Raw genomic sequence first — 13,192 nt, forward strand, 5'->3', positions numbered from 1 at the left:
TACCTTTTGAAAAGAATGCAATGTTTACAAAACGTATCATATAGAGGTCAAAACCTCACTATGAAATCAAAGAATGATGTATTCGTCCAAAGGGATTTGGACGGGTCATCACATAGGTTGTCCACGAACGTTGATCAATATGACAAAAGAGCATGCTTGATCCTGATCGTAATGTTTTTTTCCTGTAAAGTTGGCAAAAATAAAAGTAACATATCGGGTCTGTTTTCTTGTCGGTCATAACCACTCAAAATGTTATGGCGACGTACAGTGTTAGGATCGTGCTACACTATCACTAGCTTGCTTGTTTGTGTTTTATCTGTTTATCACAGGTGTCAACCTTTTATGCAGATTACGATCAACGCTTGTCTGCCTATAACAACGCCGTTTTGCCTCGTCTTTCGTGCGAGGGCGTTATTGCAATTAGCGCCTTGTGTTAGTCTGAACTAACAAATAGGGCTTCAATTCGACATGTAGTCAGCACATGTGATGCGCAAATCGAGAGGTTCGAAATTTTTGTGTTTTATTGTCTAGCACACAATTTTAGATAATGAAAGATTTTAATTTAAGTGTTCAAATGTCACTTTTGTTCTTTGCTTTAGGCATAAATTCTTGAGGAAACATGTAACTAAGGGTAAAAAGGTAAAATTGATGAAGTTTATTTAAATTAAAAACATACGGGATTCATCCAATATGAAATTTAAATTATGTATTTTATTTTATTTTATGAAGTTTATTTAAATTAAAAACAATAATTAACAATAAAAAAATATTAAGTAAAAAATTAAAATATAAAAATGGACACTGAAATAGACACTGTGGACACCTCCACCAACTCCATTTTCAGTGTCCAAAATGATAGTCGACATGAACACTGATAAATGAACATGAACACCTGGTGCTCTTAGTTATAAACGAGTAAATAGTGATAAGAGTTCAAAAATGACAATGAAATGCAACTCTAAATGACTAAAAACTAGGCATTCAATTGTACATATAGTAATAGTAATAAAATGTGAACAAACATTTGAAGCAATGAGATTCTATTGGGTAACATTAAAGCAACGAAATGTATTATGTACATCGAGTGTTCCTTGGATTTGTGTGTTTTTTTGTCGATGTCTAGTTCTTGCTATCTTTTTTTTTTTAAGTAGGTTTGTTGTTTCATTTGCTTGAGTTTGTTAGTGTTAGTTACTTTGTTTGTTGGACCGTGTAGTATTTTGTTTGTAATTGTTGCGAGTCTTCATATTTATGATGAAGCTCGCTTTTTTTTTTTTTTTTTTTTTTTTTTTTTTTTTTTTTACCAAAAAAATTATATATGTGTACATCGAGTAGTGAATGGCCAAGAAAACTGACATCTCGTTATTTTGAAAAAAAAAAAAAAAAAATTGTTAATCTACCATTGATTTCAAAAGTTTGGTCAGAAATGTAGAGATACTTCCAAGAAACAGCATGCTCCAAAAATGTAGACACATGTATGAATTTTATTCTAGTCAAATAAGGTTAAGTTTTACTTTGACTATGGGATTATCTTGGGTGAGTTGACAAATTATTGGATATCATACTCTTTACATGTCATATTGTCATACGTAGTATTTTTATAGACATTTTAAATTGTTTTTATATAAATAAATGGTTTTTTTCAGTCAGTATATAGTAATTTCTAAAGATTAGTACAATATATAATATTATAGTACACCATTTTTTTTTATCCATTTACACATTTGTTTCATAAACTCACAATTATGCTCCTATTTTAATCTAGAGAGTTGAATTTTGTATTATTATTCTAAGTATAATTAAGAATATAATAGATAATTAAATATACGTAGATTAAAAAGTGGTTAAAGTGGTGTGTAGAGATCACCTACTATAATATAATATTATGCTTCATTAGAGGATAAACGAAAAATGTACTTTAATACTTTATAAGTGTTTATTAAACAACACTTGAGATGAAACGAGTAACAGTTTATCAAATTTTTTGTATCAACTGACAACTAATTAGATAAAAAAAAACTACTAAAACAATTGCAACTTAAACATCCAAATGATTTCCAATATTAATACCAAACAACGGCTAATGGCGAAGCATGACCCCACTCACCCCACACATGTATATAATTCTCCAATTGATAAATTGCAACTTGGAGTCGATCTAATCCACAAGATTCGTTTTCTAGAAGCATTAGCTATTTATAACGTTTTATTATATTATATATATAATTTAAATTTAAATTTAAATTATATATGGTTTCTTAATATTAATAAAGAAAATATACAAACATTAAAAACATTAACATGTAGCTCAGCTTATAATGGTCTGCCTCTCTTAGCGAGAGATCAGAAATTCGACTTCGCTAGACTGTAACATTGCACTTAATGTTATTCTTGACCTGAAGTAATCACTAAGTTCGTCTTTCGTTTAGTGCGGAGGCAGCGGGAAGAAGGGTTTTACCAGCCATTCAGCCGAATTGGTCCAGATTTTCTCCAGGGCAGTAGTTGAGGACGAGTTATGCAACTACGAGAGATGAACGCGTGAGTGGTTAAATCTTTGAGTGATCCTAAACTAATGTCCAAAAAAATAAAGAAAATTTATAAAAATATTTCACAAATTAAAACAATATAATACTGTTACCTAATTTTAAAATGGGGGATGATTCTCACACACACTTTTTTGATCCTCACACACCAATTGAGTATTATTAGAAGAGTAAAAAGTTAAAATAGGTGTGTGAGGATCAAAAAATTGTGTGTGAGAATCATCCCCTTTTAAAATGCACACATGCTATATCTAAAAATAATAATATAATATAGTTAAGTTAATCTATTTAATATTGCTTCGAATATTTCCTAAATAATGAATAGGGGATGATTCTCACACACACTTTTTTGATCCTCACACACCTATTTTAACATTTTACTCTTCTAATAATACTCAATTAGTGTGTGAGGATCAAAAAAGTGTGTGTGAGAATCATCCCCCATAATGAATACTCTAAAAAAGATTAAAAAATATATTCACAACATCAAATAATTATCTGGTCCAGCTTGGCCTTCTTCCCTGAAACAAACTACCAGCCTCCTGTGTTGGCCACCATTCATATTGACCCCAAATATAATTTGATTCTTACCTTCACCCCTCTACAAAACCAACCCATTTCCCCTGTCACCCCAACCACTATTTTACACATTCTTTCTTTCACAAATCATCAAGAAAAATCAAACCCAATACACAAATCTTAAAAAGATGCCACCTTTTTCACAATCAGGCCCTATCTCAAATGGGTTTTCACACAATCACCAAAACAACAAATATTCATCCTCCAATATCATCACCATTGATGTGGGTGGTCAGCTTTTTCAAACCACCAAACAAACCCTAACCCTAGCTGGCTCCAAAACCCTTTTCTCAAAGCTTTTTGAATCATGTGATAAAAATGAAATCCCTTTTATTGATAGAGACCCTGAATTATTTTCAATTCTTCTATCTTTATTAAGGACAGGTAATTTGCCATCAAAAGCTAAGTCTTTTGACATTCAAGATATCATCTTTGAAGCAAAATTTTATGGAATTGATGATATACTTGTTCAAACTCAATCAAACCCATCTCAATTTGAAGCTTTTGATCTTGTAAAATCAATGATTTTGCCTCTTAGTGGCCGGGATTCACCTTCTGCAATTGCAACAACACCAAATGGGTCAGTTCATGTTTCTCATGGTAGCAAAATTACATCTTTTGATTGGTCTTTACAAAGAAAGTCAACAACTTTGACCAATTTTACAGCTATTGATTCATTATTAGCTTTATCAACCAATGTTGTGGCAGCTGGAGCTACAGATTTTTCTGGGTTGCAAATTCTTGATCTTGATTTGGGTTTTGTTAGACAAACCTTAAACTGGGAAAATGTAACTAAATCTAGCTCAACTGTTCAAGCAATTGGGGTTTCCCCTGAATATTTATTCACTAGTTTCGAATCGGGTCGCAGGAATTCGAATTCTATCATGGTTTATGATCTTAACAGTTTCAAAGTTGTTTCTGAAATAGCCCATAATGAAATCTTTGGTGCTGAACTTGATTCGGCTATTCCATCGACTAAATTGAATTGGGTTCCTAGTCTTAATCTGTTAATGGCTTCAGGGTCCCATAGTGGTCCTTCAGGGGTGTCAGGAAACATAAAGTTTTGGGATATAAGAACAGGGAATGCAGTTTGGGAAATCAAAGAAACCATTGATTGTTTTTCGGATATTGCAGTTTCTGATAGCCTTTCAGCTGTTTTCAAGATTGGTATCAATACAGGAGAAGTTTCATATATTGATTTAAGAAACTTTGGATCTTATAACTCATGGAATTGTATTGGTGATGCACGAAAAATTAGTAATGGCAAAAAAGAAGGATTGGGTTGCAAGATTGAAACCCATGGGAATCAAGTTTTTTGTGGGAAGCAAGGGGAATTAGAGTTATGGTCTGAGGTTTTGATGGGTTCTTACAAGAATGAAAAAGATCGAATCTTTAGGAAGAACACGTTAGGAAGAGCGAAGGATTTGGGCGGAAATAGGATCATGAATATGGGTTTTGGAGGAAATAAAATGTTTGTAACCAGAAAAGATCAGCAATGTGTTGAAGTTTGGCAAAGCTCAGTGAGAAGATTTTGATTGTTTAAAGTTGTAAATTGTTACTATTCTTTTGTTGGTTGATCAACTGTAAATTGGTTTTGTGCTTGATCGGTTTATCTATATATTGATTTATTATTGTTTGATTGCTAATAATGAAACTACTGATCTTGTAAATTTTACGTAAAAATCCTACAATTAGTGTACTTTACTTCAGATACATTGTTTATGCACAAATAAAATGTGTAAAGCTCAAGCTTTTTTCGTTAACAAAACAATTGCAGGGCTCGGTTTTTAAAATCCGTGATCGTGACTCGGTTGCTCTGGACTCTTGCTGTCAATTAAGATCACATAATTGAAATATTTGAATTTTTATTCTTCTAAAGATTAAGAACATGTTATTATTGTCACTGATATGATATGGTTTATTAACATGTTTTTTTTCTTAAATATATTGACTCATTTATATAATGATATGGCAGATAAGTCTTACATATACAACGGCTTTACTTAACTAAAATAATGGAATACTCTATTTTACAGCACATGCACAATTAATTTTCTCAACAAACAAAGTGATGATCACGTTGTCCATGAATGTCATATAAAATGATTCATACTATTATATTATAAGCTCACCTACATATTACCTAACCATAAGTACGGGCCAATAGCCTAGTGGTGAATGACTCACTCTCCCTTAGGGGAGGTGAGGGTTCGATTCCCACTAGGTGAGGATTTTCCAAATAATTGGATAAAAAAAAAACCATTCTTACCGGGCCCAAATGATCCCTTGGTCCCACATATGCCAAGATTGAAACAATGACAATGCAGGTTCGTTTATCGGGCTTGGCATGCTGTGGGGAAATGGGTGATGGTGTTTCGCCAGGCTCGAGTGGGCTACCGGGGATCGCTGGATGGGTTGACAAAGTCAACACAGGGCTAACATGTTCCTGCCGATACACATGTTTTTGAAACAATATTACCTAACCATATTTTGGGTTAAATTTATTCCATAACATTTTTATCAAAATTTTGGCTTATGTGATTCACTTTTAAAATGGATAACATCTTTGAAATCAAACTACAATCAGCCATCGTGTGTTACATACAATACAAATAAATAAAGCTTCATTATGTGTTTTTGTTGTAATAGATCGATAGCATGCATAAAAGGCTACAAGAGTTTCGAATATTGACATAGGCTATTCAACTATAACAACGTCAACAGAACACACTCGAGATTTCACTTCGGTCATCAGCACAATTTAGACCAGATGTAGCTATGATGACTAAAATATATTGATTTATCGGTAGATTTTTAGTCTCAACGTAAATAAAGTCGTGCAAAGGCTTCTGCCGGTGTGGCCTATCAGTAACAACGAAACTCATCAATCTTGATGTTGTGTGTTCGAATTCTGTCATGAACAAAAAGGGTGTGCGTGTGTTTACTGTTGAAAAAACAAGAGCTGATATAGCAAGGTAACTTGTGAATACTTAGCCACCTCAACTGGGCCGTGTATATTGAATCCACAATAGACAAGGTCTATTAATTATGTCTCAGCCCTTAAAAATAAAAATAAAATAATAAATACTTTAATTATTTGGCCCAATTACATATTTTAGTTTCATTGATTTCAGTGGCCCAATAACACTAAGTAATTGTTGAGAGAATATTGAAGCATTGGAAATTTTGCATTAACAATAAAATAATTTGCTTAGATACATATCACATATGCTTTATTTGTTGAATAAGTGTTTTCCATGGTTTGTAGAAACAAAAGCTAAAAGATTAAATGACACAAAAGATAGAGACTAATCTTAAAAATTTCTTATGTTCGTTACACAAACAAAATAAATACATGACATAACTTGACACATACACATTACACCACAACCGGTTCTAAAAATCATACAAAAAACAACATTGAAACAACCAAGATATTCACAAAGAATCCAAAAAGCCAAATGAATCAAAATATGATAAGAAAAAAACACAAAATATAAATCACTTTGATTTGGTAAGTTCCATACCACATTCCCATAGTTTCTTGGCCAACTCCATATCTTTGCCCTTATCACTCGGTTTAGCCACATTGTTATCGGCGAAATACTCACCGCTAACCCCTTTCACCTTTGGGTTCAACGCCAAGTAACATGTCGTTGAAGCCCCCTGAAACCGATATAAATAACAGTTCATTATACATAACCATGAAATTTAAATATAAAAAGATGTAAAGATGCAAAAGAACAAACCTGTGGGATGTTCTTTTGAAGGTGCTTGAAGACACCATATAAGCAAACTGTGTTTAGAAAATAGCAAATATAAATGTTTTTTTTTTTTTTTTTTTTTTTTTTTTTTTTTTTTTTTTTTTTTTTTTTGAAAGGCAAGCCCCCCAAAGTGTAGCAAGTGAGGATTGAACTTGGGTCCCTTTGGAACTTTCCAAGCATCCTACCACCAAGCCAACCCCTTGGGGTTAGCAAATATAAATGTTAACATCAAACATGAAAAACATAATTTAATTTCATATAAAATGAATCGAAATACGTGGAAATTACCTGACATAAAGTTCGAGTGCCGTGAAAGATTAGTTGCAATAACTCCAGGATGCAAAGAGTTGATCGTTATGTCTACCCCTTCTTCCTGTAGTCATAGATAAACATATCATTTGTCGCAAAACTGCTTAGCAATGAGCAAAATAGTGACTAATTATTATTTTTTTTATTTTTTTATTTTTTTGAAAGGCAATAGTGACTAATTATTGTTTATCGATGAGCCAAATATCGACTAGATTAAGAACTTGAACGAGTGTAAGTAATAGTAAAAAATAGAATGGTGTTAACCTTCTATATAACAATCCAGACCACATAAATATTGTGGTTCCATTTACTATTTATGTATCGATCTTAATATATATTTACCTTGAGACGCCTTGCTTGCTCCTTAGCGTGTAGAATGTTAGCAAGCTTTGATTGTCCATATGCATAGAAACTACTGTAGCTGAAAAGTTGAAAACCTATGTTAGCTGACCTTAAATACCGCCTTCATATATTTGCAAAGGCTTAATCCCTTCATACCCTCCCTAGCCCTGCTCCTATCACATCACTTTGACTTTTTTTTGCTTTTCTATTTTCATTGTTTTTTTTTATTTATTTTTTCGTAAAAAAAACAACTAGGAGTAAAAGACTGAAAGGTATCTTACTGCATAATGTCATTTTGTTACATTTTTCTTTTTTATATTAATTAAGAAATACATTAATTAATAAATTAAAATTTATGTCATCACATCGTTACTCATACGGAGTATGATTTTAATTATAACTAATTTTTACAGTAAAATAAAAGTTTATTAATAAATAAAAATAAAAATGATAAATTAAATTGATGTGCGACAGTTATATTTTTTCGTCTTTTTTGTTTTCGAAAAACAAATATCTGAAATCATTGACGGGGGAATGACCCACACACCTTTTCATTTACCACGCACACACACGCTTTCGAACGAAAACCCGAACCGCATTACATGAATCCGATCCTTAAACCATTTCGAAATCTTAAAATACGGGTCGATAAAACGTTCTCAGAATCACTCCATAAATAAGGTAAATACCCTGGAATATCATTTTTGAAAGTTCAAAAAGTAAAATATATTAAATTGATATATTAAAAGGAATTGTTTATTGAAAAGAAAATTCAAATAAACAAGTAAAAGAAAAAGAACAAATTTATGATAATATATGAATACATTAAAAAGATAATGATTATTGAGTATTACTGATATTTATTATACTTCGTATAGTAGTAAATTATTAAAAGTGTTTTAGAGTAGAAAAAAATGAAATGGATATAAGGGAAAATGGTGTAGTGATGGGTTGACAAGTCCTGTCAAGAGGGGTAACACCCTTTGCAAAAGGTAATTAAAGTTTGAATCTAGAAAAGGACAGTCTTTTTAAAGTTATCATCTTCATTCTTCGTCTATCGTGTGGGACCCGAGAAAAGGAAGGCGAAGACTTGGAACCAATACATAAGTTAGAATCCAAGAAAGCAGGTAACATTAGGTAAGAGTGTTGATCCGTACACAATTTTTTTTTATCCATACACAACTATACGGGCTTTATGATGTTGTACTCCCTCCGTCCCGGATTAATTGTCCAGTATTCCCTTTTGAGACGTCCCAGATTAATTGTCCACTTCCAAATATGGAAAGTAAATTTGATAAAGTTTACAATATTGTCCCTAATGAATTAATTAAATTATAAATATGTGAGAGATTTCTAATTAATTAGTTGAGGGTAAAACAGTAAAGTAAGAAAAAAGTACATAAAAATTACAGTGTGATAATGACATTTCTTAAACTGTGTGTTTTTATCTGGGGACAGTTAATCTGTGACGGAGGGAGTACAACATTATAAAGCATGTCGGGTTGTGTATGGATGAAAAATGGTTGTGTACATATCACTAGCCATTAGATAAACTCATTAGTACTCCTATCCACTATGTGGATCTCATCTTAATATGTGATTAGCACAATAAAACGAAATATGAAAGAAGATTAAGACAGTAATCTCGTACCATTTTTCATCGTTTAGCTTATCAAACACGATTCCGCCTTTGTAAGTAATCCTATGAAGTTCGGATGAAACTAGGACGATCCTCCCTTCTTGTCCACTGTTTTTAGCAGTAGTTTTCATTGTATCCAACAACAGATTTGTCAAATGGAAATGTCCTATATAATAAAAAAACACAAATATTGTAAACAAAATATTTTATTTAAATAAAAAAAGGCGTCGCAATAAACATTAGTACAATTCATACCAAGGTAGTTGGTTGCAAACTGACTCTCAATTCCATCTTTCGAAAGGGAAAATGGAGGAGCCATGATCCCTGCATTAGCGCTACAAAACAACATCAACGAATTAACTATTAGATTTATACGCTTTAAGTAATTATCATATGCGCACAGAAAGGCATGATCTTACATAAGGATGTTGAGGGGAAGACCCTTTGAAATGTACTCGTTCGCGAATTTTGTTACAGATTCTAGTGAACTTACATCAAGCTCCATAACATCAATGGTTGCAGTCGAACAACCCTTAATTATCGTTTCTTTGCATTTTGTAGCGGATTCCACATTTCTGGCTGCCATAACTACATGTACACCGCGCAAAGCTAGTACACGCGCTGTTTCTAGGCCAATGCCACTTGTTGGCCCTGAAAGGAAATAACTCATTATATGATGAAATTTGATAATTTTAAAGCATATATACTAATTACTAAATTATGACAATTGAAGTTACATCTTTTGTGATTTGAGGTTTAAACTACAATTAGTCCCTATAAAAGATACTACTATATGAAGTTGTGGTGGGCCTTGACATCTTTGCAAGGGGTCTTAGTTTTGAATCTTGTAGTGGTTATAGAAGGGTTGGTAACAACCAAGCAGTAATTGTGATGAGCTGCTTATAGTAAAGTATTTGATGGGCTGCGTATACTTAAGTATGATGTTGGATTACGCGTGGTAACCTGAAAAACCTTTTCTTAAATTGAAATTTCTGTTTAGTGCATTCAAATCTCATACTTGGTATAACTATGATAAAAGAAGTAAGAAATTTTGATTCTTATTTTTAGCAAATGGACAAAAATGACAAATAATGTTTTTACAAGTCTCTCTACCCCATCAAAACAAAACCCAAATGGATATTTTCTAATTTGGTGTTTCTTTTCTGTTAAAGTTTTTCCTATAATTATAATTACTTGATTACTTGATACTTGATACTTGATTACTTGATTCAAGTTTTTATCTTTTATTTATGAAAAAAAAGAAATAAAGATGGTGAAAAGGCAGCAAACTTTAATCTTAACTAGATCAAATCATACAATGACTTAAACCAATCACAAGGATCAATATATATATATATATATATATATATATATATATATATATAAGTCTCAAGAAGTAGTAATATTTTGAGAAGGGGAACAAAAAAAAAAAAAAAAAAAAAAAAAAAAGAACCTGTGATAATAGCAGTTAGACCATGTCCATCAATTCCTTTTGTAACATCTTCAGCTGTGTTTCTAGCTGAAAATCCAGATTTCCCTTTGAATGCAATCAACCAAGGCATGTTTATTTTTTTTATTATTAAATATCTTTATAGAGTTTTAGTAGAGATATGCTGAAAGATGTGTCAAGTTATGCCATTAAGGTATCAGTTATATACAGTTATGCACTCAAAGAAAATTGGATTTACCTTTGAACTTTTGTTGGTGACTTGAGGGCAAGTATGTAAATGTACATGCAATATGCCGAAGAATTGACAAGACTTTTGCTGTTCAATTCAAGTTGCCAAATAAGAAAAGTCTATTATAATAATATATATGCATAGCAAAATTAAAAAGTGAATGACAGTTTTCATATATTACAATAATTATAAAGACTTTATTGAATACTGTCATCCTTCTACCAAATAAGTTGTCTACATAATATTACAATTTAGCCATCATGTATTACTATAAATAAGATCATCATGTTTGCTCATTGGAGATATAAAGAGAGCATCATTTATTCAATATATATATATATATATATATATATATATATATATATATATATATATATATATATATATATATATATACCGAGTATTCCTTATAGTACTTCTTCTTTATGTTATTAAATTTAAGTCTATAATTATAGATTAGACCACTAAAGGTAGTTATAAATTACAAAATTATAACACGTTATCAGCACGAAGTGCTCCGTATAATCAAGGTTTATCTAAGCAAGCACAAGTCACTAATCAAGGTAAGAAATTCTTTAACGATATCTTCTATTATTTATTAGTAAGGTAAATATTATTATCATCATAAATAAAATTATATTTATGTAATCTAACTTTTATTAACTTCACTAACATTTATATTTATGTTATTTAAGTTATATATGGTCGGTTATACCGCCTGAATTATATTTATGTAATCTAACTTTTATTAACTTCACTAACATTTATATTTATGTTATTTAAGTTATATATGGTCGGTTATACCGCATGAATTATATTTCTGTAATCTAACTCTTATTAACTTCACTAACATTTATATTTATGTTATCTAACATTTATGATTACTTATGCAATTAATCATTATTTATTTCATGCATACTAATGTTTATTCTTAAAATTTATTATTTATGCATAATATGTTTATTCTTCTAATCTTCGTATTTATACTAAACGTATTTATACTAAATGTATTTATAGTAATCATATTTGTACTAATAAAATTCTTTTATTAAAATTATTATTAATACAACGAGTACATAACAGTCGTTAACGTCAACTAACGACGTTACAACGGTCATATATACATAACGGTTGTTAACGTCAACTGACGACGTTACAACGGCTATATTTTTCAAATATAAAATAAACATCTCCGTTTTCACATTTTCACAAATCAATCTTCATTTTCTCAGATTACCACTCTCAAAAAGTTTTTTTTTTTGTAAAGATGATTCACACAAGGATGATTTTTCCTATTGTATTGGTCATACTAACTATCATCGTTGTTGCTAATATACCACCGGGTGAACCTATATTCTATCCTGCTTTTGTGGTCTTATCATTTGTAATCATGCCATTATTCTGTTGTTTGCTACTTATGAATTTAAAATGATTCTAATTTCATTTTATTATTTGTCTATGAATAGAAGTTGATTATGATTATGATTATGATTTATGTTGTTCATCTTTTTGATAATAGAAAATATCGAATTTGAAAAGGCTTAAATTTGCTCCTTTAGAATCAAGTGGGAACAACTACTTAACATGGGTTATGAATGTAGAAAAACATCTCGAATCAATCGGTATTTTAGAAACCCTGAATGAAAATAACAATTTTTTCGAACAAGAGAAAGCAATAGCAAGTATTTTTCTTAGCAAACATATTGACGAGTCCTTATAATCTACATATTATATGATCGAAGATCCAAGTGTATTATGGAAAATACTCAAACATAGATACGATATTAATTATCAAGAAATAACGGTAATCCATGAAAGAATAAAATTGAAGATGTTAGTAGACGCTCTTATAAGAATCCTAGAGATTCTTATTAATGATCTAGTAACGTGGATCATCAGTCTAGTATTTCTTGAATACATGAACATCTTGTTTAGCTCTACAAATAAGTCCCAAAAGAAAAGAAAACGAGAGTGAATCTGTTGAAAAATCTTGATTAAATAAACCCTGAGCTACCTTAAGACTTGAATGGTTTGAATTTTCTAAGATGCCTAGCTTGTTATGTATCACTCATAAATAAATGGTTTTAGGCCATTAACGCATATGTTTTATTAAGTGTTATCTTTTATGTACTTCAGATTGTAACTTGTTTGCATGTAATATAATTTGATTATCTTGCTAAAATATAACTCATTATTTGCTTATCTTATTTGAAGTTTTTAGTATGAATCCCGCTGAAATACAACATTAGTTAAATGGTAAAGACCTATGTATTGCAGATATTGGTAACATGCACACTATGATCAAATCTAAGAAATATTTCATTGATTTAAATCAAATGA

General features: G+C 30.9%; 2 protein-coding genes across 2 annotated transcripts; one reads left to right on the forward strand and one right to left on the reverse strand.

Annotated features, from left to right (window-relative positions):
• The first annotated feature begins 3,149 nt into the window (after positions 1-3,149).
• LOC139891638 (BTB/POZ domain-containing protein At5g41330-like) lies at positions 3,150-4,791 on the forward strand. Its single transcript, XM_071874615.1, has one exon. It carries the CDS (start codon positions 3,248-3,250, stop codon positions 4,652-4,654), a length of 1,407 nt encoding a protein of 468 aa, XP_071730716.1. The 5' UTR covers positions 3,150-3,247; the 3' UTR covers positions 4,655-4,791.
• Positions 4,792-6,433: 1,642 nt separating this feature from the next.
• On the reverse strand, positions 6,434-10,819 carry LOC139891639 (short-chain dehydrogenase TIC 32, chloroplastic-like). The gene is made up of 8 exons (XM_071874616.1): positions 10,627-10,819; positions 9,593-9,824; positions 9,429-9,508; positions 9,186-9,339; positions 7,535-7,613; positions 7,172-7,256; positions 6,869-6,915; positions 6,434-6,785 (listed from the first exon to the last, which is right to left on the reverse strand). The coding sequence occupies exons 1-8, from the start codon at positions 10,733-10,735 to the stop codon at positions 6,621-6,623; spliced, it is 951 nt and encodes a 316-aa protein (XP_071730717.1). The 5' UTR covers positions 10,736-10,819; the 3' UTR covers positions 6,434-6,620.
• Between the last annotated feature and the right edge of the window lie 2,373 nt (positions 10,820-13,192).

This window comes from Rutidosis leptorrhynchoides, chromosome 2, assembly GCF_046630445.1.
Source record: "Rutidosis leptorrhynchoides isolate AG116_Rl617_1_P2 chromosome 2, CSIRO_AGI_Rlap_v1, whole genome shotgun sequence".
Lineage (NCBI taxonomy): Eukaryota > Viridiplantae > Streptophyta > Magnoliopsida > Asterales > Asteraceae > Rutidosis > Rutidosis leptorrhynchoides.